Source organism: Bison bison, unplaced genomic scaffold (genome assembly GCF_000754665.1).
Source record: "Bison bison bison isolate TAMUID 2011002044 unplaced genomic scaffold, Bison_UMD1.0 scf7180017864205, whole genome shotgun sequence".
Classification (NCBI taxonomy): domain Eukaryota; kingdom Metazoa; phylum Chordata; class Mammalia; order Artiodactyla; family Bovidae; genus Bison; species Bison bison.
The window spans coordinates 5,772,967-5,786,470 of NW_011494777.1; the positions used below are offsets into that span (position 1 = coordinate 5,772,967).

At 50.5% G+C, this 13,504-nt stretch overlaps 1 protein-coding gene across 2 annotated transcripts in view; it reads left to right on the top strand.

The window, feature by feature from the left end:
* Positions 1-933: 933 nt before the first annotated feature.
* APLP2 (amyloid beta (A4) precursor-like protein 2) overlaps positions 934-13,504 on the top strand; it is a 29,128-nt gene continuing 16,557 nt past the window's right edge. The window contains exons 1-7 of one of the 2 annotated variants that reach the window (XM_010844703.1): positions 935-1,134; positions 1,974-2,097; positions 7,118-7,230; positions 8,197-8,393; positions 8,980-9,200; positions 10,240-10,407; positions 13,303-13,433. In XM_010844703.1, the coding sequence (XP_010843005.1) occupies positions 1,015-1,134; positions 1,974-2,097; positions 7,118-7,230; positions 8,197-8,393; positions 8,980-9,200; positions 10,240-10,407; positions 13,303-13,433 (1,074 nt within the window). In that variant the 5' untranslated portion in view covers positions 935-1,014. Of the gene's footprint in view, positions 1,135-1,973; positions 2,098-7,117; positions 7,231-8,196; positions 8,394-8,979; positions 9,201-10,239; positions 10,408-13,302; positions 13,434-13,504 lie in introns of both variants that reach the window. The other variant, XM_010844704.1, reaches the window with a different exon arrangement.

The following is a 13,504-nucleotide window of genomic DNA, read 5'->3' on the forward strand; positions in this document are numbered from 1 at the left end:
TGGCTACAAATAGCTGGGGTTTTTTTTCCTAACACGAGATGAAATTGTTCTTGAAGTCCCTTTTAGTGTTCCCGTTTCATGTATCACATCCCCTCACCATCGTCACCGAGCCTTTCCTGTCTCCCAGGGGTGTCTTACCCGAGCTACTGTTATTTCTCCAGCTCCTGAGCCATTCCCATGCATACAGAGAGCATCAGAGCTGCGTTTGGAAATATTAAGGCTATAATTAAAATGCTCAGCACTCCATCCTTCCTTGGTCTAAGGATTGTCCAGTCTGGACCCTACGTGCTACCCACCTCCCTTAGGGCCTCAACAGACTCTGAGTCGACACTCCCCACACAGATGCCCAGTGTCACTCTTTGGGACACTTCCCCAGTCAACCTCCTTCGCAGGCCTACGTCACATCCCTATTTTGTACTGTAGGCTCCTTCAGCTCTGCATTCTCTTCCTCCTCAGGGTGTCTGGGATGGGATCACACTTTCTGTGTGAGGGTCGACTGTGAACTAGACCGTAAGCCCTTGCAGGCAGGGAACGTAATCTTTGGCTCGTCCTTGCGTGTTAAGCATTTAGCACGCTGCTGTGCAAAGATAGTAGCTGCTCAATAAAATTTTGTTGTGTGAGTGAACTGAATAGAAAATCCCTGGAACTTCTGCCATTCTGTACTCTGTGGCTTGGTGTGTTCCGGGCTGGGAAGTAGAATTGCTTGTGTTGGAGGGGACTGCAGGCGGATGATCTGTTCCCAGGTCAGAAGTATCCAGATGGTGGAGAGGGGGTTACGTTTCTCACCCACCTTTCTCTCGACCGTAGACGTCCAAAGGTCTTTTTTTATTCTGGCTTTGTTCCTGGGAAAAGGATTTGTTTATGAAGAAGAAATAGTAACTAATGAAGAGTTTTTAAAGGTCAGTTGTACTGTCACTGCTGGCTCCTGGGAGTGACCCTGTAATTGTTTTCTCTCCGTAGGCCCTCGCAGCCAGCGCTGGAACAGGATTCGCTGTCGCCGAACCTCAGATTGCAATGTTCTGTGGGAAGTTAAACATGCATGTGAACATCCAGACTGGGAGGTGGGAGCCTGACCCATCGGGCACCCAGAGCTGCTTCGGCACAAAAGAAGAAGTTCTCCAGTACTGTCAGGAGGTGAGCGTGCTGCCTGAAGCTTAAAGATGCTTTTCTTTCTGGGTCATGTGTGAGCCTATTAACCTTAGAAACAGGTGCTCTGTCATCTCCTCTTCTGACCTAAGACCAAGCTTGTAATGACCAGGCAGCAGGCTTTTGTTCTGAGTGTGCGCCTGGCCCAGGCGTGCTGCAAGCTCTTGGGTCTTTCCAGAAGGAATACTGCAGGAGCTTGACCGGGGCCATAGAGATGCAGCCCTGGCTTCCCATGTGTCACAGGAAGACGTGAAGCAGGCCCAGTGTCACATGTGTGCTTGTGTTTTGCATTTGTAGGTTGTAGCCAGGAGCCACCAGTATCGTAAGGGATTCTCTCAGGTCTGATTGAACAGACCTTTCAGGTCAACACTTGATGTAGAAAAGGATATGAGATGTTTTAACTTCTTGCCAAAACTAGCCTTTGGGGTCAGGGCTGGAATATTATTCTATAGTTTCATTAACAGACACTTCCATAGACTTGCCTTTCGAATGTTTTAATTCATGAACTCGGCTATTTACGCATGTCCTGTAAGTGGACTCAATACCTAATAGACTCGTTTCGGGGTGAAAACTTGCTGCTTCTGTAGGTCTAAAGAGAAGATGTGTTAGAAGTGTACCGAAGTCTGCCTGTCGAAAGAAAGCTAATGGTCACAGAATGTCTGTACTTGAGGAGGAGTTCAGCTGGAACCGGGCAGCGGAGGTGTCTTCACCTTTACAGAGGACGATGGCGAAGCTGAGCACACAGACCCTCGCCCTCACTTGCCCAGCAAGTGTCCGTCTGTTATGGACAAAGTCCGTTTACCGTGCGTGTTCCCTGTCCCTTGCAGATGTATCCAGAGCTACAGATCACAAATGTGATGGAGGCAAACCAGCCGGTCAGTGTGGACAACTGGTGCCGGAGGGACAAGAAGCAGTGCAAGAGCCACATCGTGATCCCATTCAAGTGTCTCGGTGAGCATCCTGGGGCCTCTGGGTACCGCTCAGGGAGTCAGGGTCCCCGGTCTCACATTTTCTTTTCTTTTTGAAAAAAATTTTTTTTAACTATAAAAATATTTTTAATTTTTATTTTTTGGCCATGTTGCGTAGCATATGGGACCTTATCTCCCCGACCAGGGATTGAACCCATGTCCCCCTGCATTGGAAGGTGAAGTTTTAACCACTGGGCCGCCAGGGAAGTCCCTTACATTTCATTTTCTCTTGGCTCACAGTGAGATAACTTCATCTGCTAAGAAGCCAAGGGCTGTAGGAGTTTACTGGGGACCTTTGGACACTCGCAGCTTTCTGGCACTGATAGGTGACTTGTCTGGTTGCTCACTCTGCCTCTCCCGTTGTGGGCACCCTCTGACTTAACAGGGTGAGCCTTCTCTACAGCCCTGAGTGAGCACGCTGCCCTCAGAGTGGCCCAGCTTCGTTCACGTCGAGAGTCTGAAATGACTGTTAACAGCCCTAGCGTGCGTAGTACTGCAGCAGCCTGAGGGGTGGACTTCTGGTCCCCTTACTTCGCCCACACATTTTGCTGAAGTCCTGTATCGCCAGCCAGATCAGACTCTGTGCTTAGTGTTCGGGAGCTGAAGGAGTGAGTCGTAGCTGCTGTAGACATCAGGGCGGCCTCGGCCACGCCCTGTGCCACCTGCCCATCTGAAGGCTCAGCTGATAAGGGTGTTCTGACTCCATGCATTTGTATGAACAGTCAGAGCGAACTTGGGGACCACTGTAACATTTTATCACCCAGAAGGAGGGTTGTTCCAAACATGGTGAGTGTGTTCATCCTGACCACTCAGCGTCAACACACCTGAGTTATGTTCACACATCTGAAACCTGGGTGACTTGGGCAGATTTGGTCATAGAAGCTTAATGGACTAACACAGAGTATTAAGCGAGGACAGCCTGCAGTGTTCTGTGGCAGCCTGGATGGGAGAGGAGGTCGGGGGAGAATGGATACATGTACATGTATGGCTGAGTCCCCTTGCTGTTCACCTGAAACTGTCACAACATTGTTAGTCAGCTATATCCCAATGTAAAATAAAAAGTTTAACAAAAAGTAGACAGCCTCTGTAGTTCTGTGGATGTGTTTATTTTTCAATTAATATTTATTGGAGTATAGTTGCTTTACAGTATTGTGTTAGTTTCTGCTGTACCACAGTGAGTCAGCCATGTTTCCAGATCTTTTTTGAATTTCCTCCCCGTTCAGGTCTCCGTAGAGCACTGAGTAGAGCTCCCTGCGCTGTACAGTCCACTCTCGTTGGTTCCCTGTTTCATACCTAATCGTGTGTATACGTCAGTCCCAGGCTCCCAGTTCCTCCCACCCCCCTTCCCTCATTGTATCCATTGCTTTGTTCTCTGTGTGTGGCTAATTCTGTTAACCATTAACTTAACCTGTTCCCCTCCCTCCCTTCATCAAAACCTTTCCTAACATGGGATTCATTGCTTTTCTCATTCTCACGTGTAGCAAACTAACAGAGGCAGCCCCTGAGTAACAGTATTTAAAATACATAGTAATGACTTTGTTTTAAAAATGTTGGGTGGGGGAAAGGACACTGCATGCGCTTAACACAGTTTATTTAAAACTGAGGACCCTGCAGTGGTGTGAGGCTTTTGAAAGGTTTTGCGTGATGTGGTTTTGAAGATGTTTTTTCTTTGTGTTTGGCTGTAACGCATCTCTGGGTACGAGGTTTCATTCATTCTCTGTAAAACTCTCAAACTTAAGGAAATGAAAGAGCATTCTTGAATGCTATCTACACAATAGATAGATAGTACCTAGCAATCATTTCTTCCTTTTGCATCCTTGTCCATAAGCCTTTGCAACTCGATCTTTCCCAGTGTGGCTCTTTTTCACTGGTACTTATATATTCAATGAGAAGTTACACTTCGATGTTCCCCCTCAAACTGAATCTTATAGCTGACATTACTACTAGTTGCCTCGTTATCCATAAAGTTTTATCTAAACAGGCTGGTCTGAGTGGGACAGAGTTGGTGAAGTGTGAAGAGGCAAGGGTAGTAGTATTTTTGGGGAAGGAGTTAGTCATCTCTGACATTTATATACACACGGACTCCTGCACCTAAAGAAGGGAGCTCTGTGAGCCTGTGGCTGTTTCGGTCCTTATTTATTTCTGGAAGGATTTTTGGATGGGGATGGTTGCTGTGATGTCTTGTTCTCAGAAGCCTCGAGGCGGGGCCAAAATAAAAACCAAAAATAAATATATTGCCAAGTAAATACAGTTACTGTCAACAATGAGAGCTGGTACTTGGATGTCAGAATTCAAGTGATTTCTACTTAGATTGAGCCTCAGATTGCTTCCCCAGTGGAGCTGAATCCTGGTTTGCCACTGGGCTTTGCCTATACTAAGCTGCAACTGTAAGCCTGGTTGATGGTAAACTTTTGTTTCTACTTCCCTGGGGCCTTTGGGGCCCTCGAGGGCAGCACTGTGTGTAATTCACCTTTGTATTCCTGCATTAATGTCAAATTGAGCTATTGGGCCCCCAAAGTCCCTGTGCTAATAGTGGAGTGAAACCTCACTGCCCTGTGGAGGGCTGTTTTGATATGGGGCAGCTGCTTGTGAAGACAAGAGAGTGTGTTCCCCCTCACAGCAGGTCAGGGGCTGCCCCTGGCCTCCCAGAGACTGAGGCCTGAGGCTGTGGTGAGGCTGGGAAGCTGGTCTACGTGTAGACTTCACACCAGTTCAGGCCCTACAACTTTTCTTTTTTTGACCTTGCTACTTGACTTGTGGGATCTTAGTTTCCCCGCTAGGGCTTGAACCCGGGCCCTGGCAGTGAACACACCAAGTCCTAACCACTGGACCACCAGGGAATTCCCCCAAGACCTTTCTTGCCAGACAGTTTCCTAATTAGGTTTTTCTTTTTGTTGTTTTGTTGTTGTTGCTGTTGTAAAACGTCAGAGCTGAGCCTGCCCGCCTCCTTTCCCCTCCCTACTTATCGCGTCTCCCCTGAGCCCAGCACCACCTCGGTGTCCTGCACTTGGGCCCTGTGAGGCCTGTCCATGATGCGTCAGAAGAGCCTGGGATGTTCGTTGAGTGCAGATCACTGAGGCCCACCTTGGACCTACTGACCCAGAGTGTCTAGCCTTTTATTATGGACATTACAAACATACCCAGACACAGAAGCATCGCCTTACCCACCATGTGCCCACTGCCCAATCAAACGGGCATCAGTTCATGGACTACCCTTACCCCATCTGTGGCCCACTCCCAACAGCCCCTCATTATTTGGAAACAAATCACAGATACCTTTTTTTTTTTTAATATTTCAGCATGTATTTCTAAAAGATAAGGGCTCTATTTTCTAAGCAGCTATGTGTAATTTCCCCCCAGCTTTTTATTTTTGAGAAGCTTCAGACCTATGGTAAATGCAGTCGTGAACTCTATACCTGTTACCTGGGCTTCCAGTTTTGCCTTATCTGTCTTACTCTGTCTATTTTGTGCACTTTACTTACTTTTCATTGTTAAACCATTTGAAAGTGAGTTGGGACTTTATGATAGTTCACCTCCAAGTAGCTTTCAGCTTCTTAAGAGCAAGGGTGTTCTCGTGTTATGACTGTGATATAGCAGTCACACTTGGGACAGCTGTCCTTAGTGTTCAAATAACGTCCTTTGCAGCTCCCTTGCAAAAAGGGTGATGTATTATATTTAATCTAGACAGTTCCTCAGCTTTTTCTTTTGAATCTTTTATTTATTCTTTTGGTAGTATGTGGGGTCTTAGTTCCCCAACCAAGTATCTAACCTGTGCCCCCTGAAGTGGAAGAGTGGAGTCTTAACCTCTGGACCCCTAAGGAAGTTCCTGAGTCTTTTATGACAATAATATTTTTGACAGTCTAGGCCCTTTGTTTAACACAATATCTCTGAATACGATTCTGTCATATTGTTGTGTATCAGTTCAGTTCAGTCGTGTCCAACTCTTTGAGACCCCATGGACTGCAGCACACCAGGCTTCCCTGTCCATCACCAACTCCCGAAGCTTGCTCAGACTCACGTCAGTCTAGTTGGTGATGCCGTCCAACTATCTCATCCTCTCATTGTTGTGTATAATTAGAGCCAGGCAATGGCAACCCACTCCAGTCCTCTTGCCTGGCAAATCCCATGCACAGAGGAGCCTGGTAGGCTGCAGTCCATGGGGTCACTAGGAGTCAGACACGGCTGAGCGACTTCACTTTCACTTTTCACTTTCATGCATTGGAGAAGGAAATGGCAACCCACTCCAGTGTTCTTGCCTGGAGAATTCCAGGGACAGGGGAGCCTGGTGGGCTCCCATCTATGGGGTCGCACAGAGTCGGACACGACTGAAGTGACTTAGCAGTAGAGCCAGATGACTGTAGCAGAAAGGCGTCTAGGTGATGTGTTCTCAGAACATGACTTCCATCAGCTTATCACTCACCCGGGTTAAGTTGTGTCTGCCAGACCTTCCCTCTGCAAAGACATCTCTCCCCATTTTCCATTCACTCTCCACTGACAGTCTGTACCTGGATCAGTCATCACAGTGGTGGTTTGTCTTAGAGTGAGGTGTCTGTAGGTACACAGAGGGCTAAAGTAAAGTTCACCTGTAGTTTGGGAGAACAGGCAGTCTCAGTTTCCTGGACATTTTGTTACTTGACGCAATGTGGGCAGAAATAGAGGAGTGAGAGGCTGGGACTGTTGTTGGTGTGAAGTCAGAGGTGGTGGGGAGTCGCCGTGTGTGTTTGAGGTCTTGATGGGCTCCTCTTCCCGTTTTCCCTGCCGGGAGTAAGGGATGGAGGGTGGGGAGGAGGGAGGAAGTCCCGGGCGTCACGGCTGTGTGTCTGCTGGCCTGGAGCCGAAACGTCCAGTTGGCTCCTGCAGATGAGCTGCAGCTCAGCTCACGCGCGTCAGAGACTGCTCCTGTCTGCACGTGGCTGCGTGACCATCCCAGTGACCCGCAGTCAGGGTCGTTTTCACCTTGAATCGTGATCAGGTTTGCTCCTGACAAAGCTTCTCTTTTCCAGTGGGTGAATTTGTCAGTGATGTGCTGCTAGTTCCAGAGAAGTGCCTGTTTTTCCACAAGGAGCGGATGGAGGTGTGCGAGAATCACCAGCGCTGGCACACCGTGGTCAAAGAGGTAACGGCCGGCCGGCAGCGTCAGGGGCTGCCGCTCCTGTCAGGAGAGAGAGGAGCGCGTTTCTCCAGAAGAATAATAGTCTTCTTAACTCAGTTTTGTCCCCTTTATCTCATCAAAGTTTACAATTACTTGTGTCTTCTAAGTTAAAAATATTTGGAAGAAGAATAGCTATTTTGGTAAGGAAGTACAGTATTAACAGTCCAGCGCCTGGAGTCAAGGACGTTAAAAGGATTGCTGAGAAGCTCTCGGCAGGGCATCCAGTAAGGCTGCCGCAGACCCCAAGGCCTGTGTGGAAATATCCAGTTACAGAAGATCTGTGTGGACGTGTGTGCTGACGGGACCAGAAGTCATTTCACTCTTCTCTGAGGAGGATGAGCTTCCATAGCGTGTCCTCCAAGTTTAGTTGGTTTTCCCTGTCGGTTGCCTTTATTTTGTCTAATTATGAAGTAATTTGAATTCCTCACCACTGAAGAATGCATGTTATTACTGACCACTGTTAACCAGTGTTGATAATGACTCAAAGAAACCACCACCACCACCACCACCCCAGCCTTAATTTTTTCCACCTTTGGGCTTTCATTGTTTTGGGCCAGATAACATTTTTCCATTGCAGGTTAAGCGAAATTTGTAAATCTGTAAAGTAGTAGCGTCACAACTTTTTGGCAAAAAAAATTAATGTGTCCTCGAGAAAGGCTTAACTTTGTGATTTAGTGAGGGCTTCTTCTGTTATTTAGTGAGCTAGGGGTGGGGATCTCTGAGCGCACTGCTGAGTCCTGAGAGAGCTAGGGGTGGGGTCTCTGAGCACACTGCTGAGTCCTGAGAGAGCTAAGGGTGGGGGTCTCTGAGCACACTTGTGTCCTGAGAGAGCTAGGGGTGGGATCTCTGAGTGCACTTATGTCCTGAGAGAGCTAGGGGTGGGGTCTCTGAGCGCACTGCTGTCTCCTGACCATGTTCCCGGGCCCCCAGGCCTGCCTCACTCAGGAGATGACCCTGTACAGCTACAGCATGCTGCTGCCCTGCGGGGTGGACCAGTTCCACGGCACCGAGTACGTGTGCTGCCCGCAGACAAAGGTGGTCCAAACTGCGGTGTCCAAAGAGGACGAGGAGGACGACGATGACAACGACGATGAGGATCAGGAGGAAGACTACGACGTTTATAAAAGGTGAGTTCTGTCCTGAGCCTGTGGGCGGCTGTGGCTGCTGCACCCAGGCCCCTGGCTGAAGCCTGTTCCTCCAGGGCCGGGCCAGCACATCTCACTCGACTGTGGCTGAGCCCAGGTGCACCAGTGGCCTTCATCCACCTGTCCTCCTGGCCACGCACCTTCTTGCACGATCACTCGGCCCCTGCTCCCTGGCGGTCAGCTCCTGATGAGGTGGCCAGGCTCAGGGCTTTTAGCAGCATAGCTCACTGTGAAAGTGAAAAAGTGAAAGTGTTAGTCACTCAGTCGTGTCTGACTCCTTGCCAGCCCATGGACTGTAGCCCACCTGGCTCCTCTGTCCATGGGATTTCCCAGGCAAGAATTCTGGAGTGGGTTGTCATTCCCTCCTCCAGGGGATCTTCCCAACCCAGTGATTGAACCTGGGTCTCCTGCATTGCAGGATTCTTTCCCCCCGTCTGAGCCACCAGGGATGGGCTGAACTTATTACTCCCTGCCTCTGGGCTCCGAGGCTCAGAGCAGGGAAAGGGAGTCAGTGGTTCTCTGTGCGCAGCAGTTGGTGGTGACCTTCCTTTTTTGTTGTGACCTTTAGTGAGTTTCCTACTGAAGCAGATCTGGAAGACTTCACAGAGGCAACTGCAGACGAGGAGGACGACGACGAGGAGGAGGAGGAGGAGGGGGAGGAGGAGGTGGTGGAAGACCGCGACTACTACTACGACACCTTCAAGGGAGATGACTACAATGAGGAGAGCCCCACCGAGCCCAGCAGCTACAGGGCCGCCGAGGAGGAGGAGATCACTCATGACGTTAGAGGTAGACCACCTGGCCATCATTTACTTACAATCTATTAATATTCTTTCATTCATTTACAGGCTGCTTGCCTCCCAGGAGGGCGGCTTCATGTCCCCAAAAGTGAGGTCAGCTCTGGGTGCTACCAGGTCTGGCAGCGGACAGATGGAGTCAGGAAACTGTGATGTGCATTGTGAGGACTTAGAGAATCAGAGAGACCATGTGGTCTGCCCTCCGGCAGGATTCTCCCATATCCAGCCGGAGATGTTCCCGCCTGGGAGCCCCTTCCTCAGTGAGGCCAAAGTCCCAGGTTTTGGAGTGGACGTCACTTCTTTAGTTCTTTTCCTGAGTGTGTTCCAATCTGTAGGCTGCCCTGCTTGGCCATCAGGGCATCTGGAATTTGATGACCTGCTGGTAAGGGATCAGGGCCCTTTCAATTTCACCGTTAAATAAAAAGTAAATGTTTTAGCCCACTTCTTTGCAGCCCCCTGCTGACTGTATATCTGAAGCCATTTAGGAGCTGAAGAATTGTTTAGGGTTCATCCAGGAGCCGATGACTTACCGAGTCTAGAAGTTTGTGATTAACCTTGGAGAACAGAAAATGTACACTGGCCCTTTCCAGAGGCCTGAGTAGTGTTTACGATGGTGACCGCCACTGAAACTGCCTCTGCACCCGCGCTGCCTTCCTCTGCCCGGGGCGCCCCTGAGACGGCCAAGGCAGGCAGCTGTCCCCACTACACAGACCAGAAATGTGAGGCTCCCGAGCTGTGTGCTGTGGAGTTCCTCCACATCAGCCCTTTCCCACTCTAAGCTCCAGACAGTGCAAAAAGCACTGCTCAGTGTTCTCAGGGCCCAGGGCTCTCCCTTGCCTCGGGAAGGAAGAGGACCACATGCTCAGCGATGGCTGGCAGCAATGGTTGGCCGGGACCCCCGGGTCCCACCCCGTCTTGGCCTTTGCTGAGGTCCAGTGTCACTCGGACCTTCTCCCCTTGCTGGTCTGTAGCTTTGTGAGCCCCCGAAGCCGCTGCCCTGCCCCGCTGACCTTCTGACCGTTTCCACACAGCTGTCTGCTCCCAGGAGGCGCTGACGGGGCCGTGCCGGGCCGTGATGCCCCGCTGGTACTTCGACCTCTCCAAGGGGAAGTGCGTGCGCTTTATATATGGCGGCTGCGGCGGCAACAGGAACAATTTTGAGTCTGAGGATTATTGTATGGCTGTGTGTAAAGCGATGAGTAAGTCCCGTCCGGCGTGCGTCCTGTGGCCGCGTCTGTGTGGTGCTCCCCGCCCACTCGGTGTCACTGTCGGTCTGCCCTCCTCTCTGTGCTTTCTAGATCTAGCTCTGCTTTTCTGTCGGCAGTTGTCAGCTCAGTTTTCTGTGTCCTGTGCTCGCTGTGGGCCTGGTGGTGGTGGTGGTGGAGGAGGAGGAGGTGATGGTGGTGATGAAGGAGGTGATGGCGGAGGGGTGGTGCTCCCTCCCTGCCCGAGGGGAGAGCCTGGGGCCTGCCCTTTCGGGAGCCCCTGTGTTTGTTGGGAAGGAGGCCCTGCCCTCTGCTGTCAGACGCTGAAAGGCATGAAGGGCACTCGGATAGGCCATGAGTTCTGCACATGCTCATGTCCAGGCTTTGTCCCTCATTCTGGTCTTGAGCAGCCCTGTTGCCAACCCCCACACGCTCGCTAAGGGGTACGCCTGCTCTCCAAGGAGGTGACAGTAAGGACACTTTGGGACGCTGAGAACATTGGAACATCTTCATGCACTCCAGGGAGCCTGCTCTGCAGACAAGCGGTGGTGACTGTTTCCCTAGTGTTCTGGGGGACCTTGGGTCACACAGAGCTTTAGGGAACAGGGAAGTTTTGTTTTTTTTTCTTTGGTCACAAAGGAAATTCCACGTTCAGTGGAGTATGGTTCACTCAGACATCAATAGGTTGCTTTTCTTCGTAGTTAGCCCTTTTCCTGTTGAAGATTCTCATCTGGAGCAGTTCTGACCCGGGTGTAGGAAAACCCTTTGACTGGACAGACCCTTCTGCCTTGTGATTCTGACACTCATTGCCAGTCCTGGTCATTTGCTCTAAAGATTTTTGGCTCTAGCGTCTGATGGCTTTTCATTCAAAGGTTTCCTTCAGACCCTTTTGTTCCCTCTTAATATGATATGGTATACTGTTAGTGCTCCCACTGTAGCCGCTGCTCTGTGGAGTTTTTATTTGAAATCATTGAAAAGATGAAAGAAAAAAAAAGAGCCCTTAGGGGACATCAGTGGCAGAAACTTTTTCTTTCAGGAAAGACAGAGCTAGAAATTACAATGATTCTTCCTGCTTTGTTAAACTCCTTAAACTAAGGGGCAAGAAAGCGTTGTTTGTGGCGGAAGCCTGAGGAATCGAGGTCATTAAAGATCATGTTGAACGTGAGGTGCAGTCTTTACCCAAAGGATCAAATGTTGACGGGGCAGTAAGAGACACCAGGCGACGGCAGGTGGTCAGAGCACGAACGGCTTTGAAGTCTGCAGAACCGGAGTCTCCTGTTACTGTGGAAGGAGAAACTGTGTGTCCGTGCACTTGTGGAGCCCCTGACTTGAGCGCTTTGGAAGATGGTAGCGTCACTGTCCCTTGAAAGGGACCAGCACCTGCGGGTGTGCTGGCTTCCTGGGCCGTTTGCTTGCACACAGAGGGCATGTGGTTCCGGGTCCGAGTCCATTGTCTTCAGAACCAGACCTCCAGGTCTGCTGCTCCTGTGCCCTTTCATTCCAGGGTGGACGCAGCTTGCGCTTATATTATCTTTATCCGGCCCAGTGATATGAACCAAAGGCTCTGTCTCCAACACGTAAGCCTTTAAGCTGCGGGCCTACATCACTGAGGGACGTGCTTGTTGGCACAGACGGACTTCAGCGCTTTGAAATTCTCCTGAGTGTCATGGGGAACGTGGTTTCTGAAGCAATCTATATAGATTCTGACTTAGTGACAGTCTGCAAATTGGCTGTTGAGACCTTATTTAAACTTAATGTAGGAACCAGATATTCTTGACAAGACTTTGAGCTGTAGCTTTTAGGTTTAAAACTCAGTAAGAGGGTGAAAGGGAGACGCTCAGACAGAAGCACGTGGAGTGGCTGGCTGGCTGGCTTGTGCTCATGCTCATCAGTTTGCCAGTTGCTCGCACGTTGTGCTAAAGTTACGCGGTTCTGGGAATCAGGTGAGTTTGTCTCCGAATGGAAATTTGTTGAATTTGGCTTCTGCTGTCCACGTGGCTCTCAAGTGTAACCGACAGAACAAGTTGTGTGAGCAGGCTGCCTGACATTCCTCCCTGCCCTGGGAAATCCCCAATGAGTCGGGGTGTTCGGCGTTGCCACAGGTATTTCTTAAGAGGCTAAGTAAACCTGTCGCCTCCAGCTCCTGGATGCGGATAAGCTCCTTTGTGCAGACACTCGCCTGCCTGGGGCCACCAGGAACCTGGACTAGGCATGCGGAGTGTTTGTTCTAATGGGCTGTTCTCTGGGTGGTGGCCGGGTGAGGCCCTCGAGCGTCATGGATGGAAAAGCCCTGAGTGGCTTCACTTTCACGGCAAGTCCTTGTGAGACGTGTTGTCTCTGCTGGGGGCCTGAGCTGAGGGTCCTCCAGCGGGACTGTAAGCTAAGCAGAGGCAGCTGGGGTGTTTGGACATTCTCTGCCCAGTCTGTGTACAGAGAACATACAGTTGAATCAGTGGCCCAGCGTGAGTTGTGACCTAAAAATAGCTGGAGAAAAGGCAGCCTGAGCCCTGCAGTGCCTTTTCACGTCTGCCGTCAGCCCTGTCTCTGGTCAGATGCACTCAGTGACCAAAAGGGTAGGTCAGGTAGTTAATTTTAGGTTTTAAGGTTTCAGGAACTGAGGGAGGGTAAGAAGTGTTCTCTTCTCTGCCCCTGAAGTCCCAAGTAGGTACCTCACTGGTTCTGAAGGTACAGGGGGTGCAGATGGGCCTGGCGGCTGGATTTTGGGTAAGGAAGACAGGGCGGAGTCCCGCCAGATGGGCGCACCCCTCTGAGGTGGTGCCGGACACACCGGTCCCTCCAGCAGGCCCAGCTGGGCTTCGTCCCCGAGCACCGTGCAGCTTCAGCATCAGGCCGGGCCCCGGAGAGAACCGTCCGGTCATTCTGTTTCAGTTCCCCCAACTCCTCTGCCAACCAATGACGTTGACGTGTATTTCGAGACGTCTGCAGACGACAATGAGCACGCACGCTTCCAGAAGGCCAAGGAGCAGCTGGAAATCCGCCACCGCAACCGGATGGACAGGGTAAATCTCGGCCCCTTATCTTTGTGGTGTCAGGGCTTCATAGTTGAAGCAAAGGGACACCGCCTCCTCAG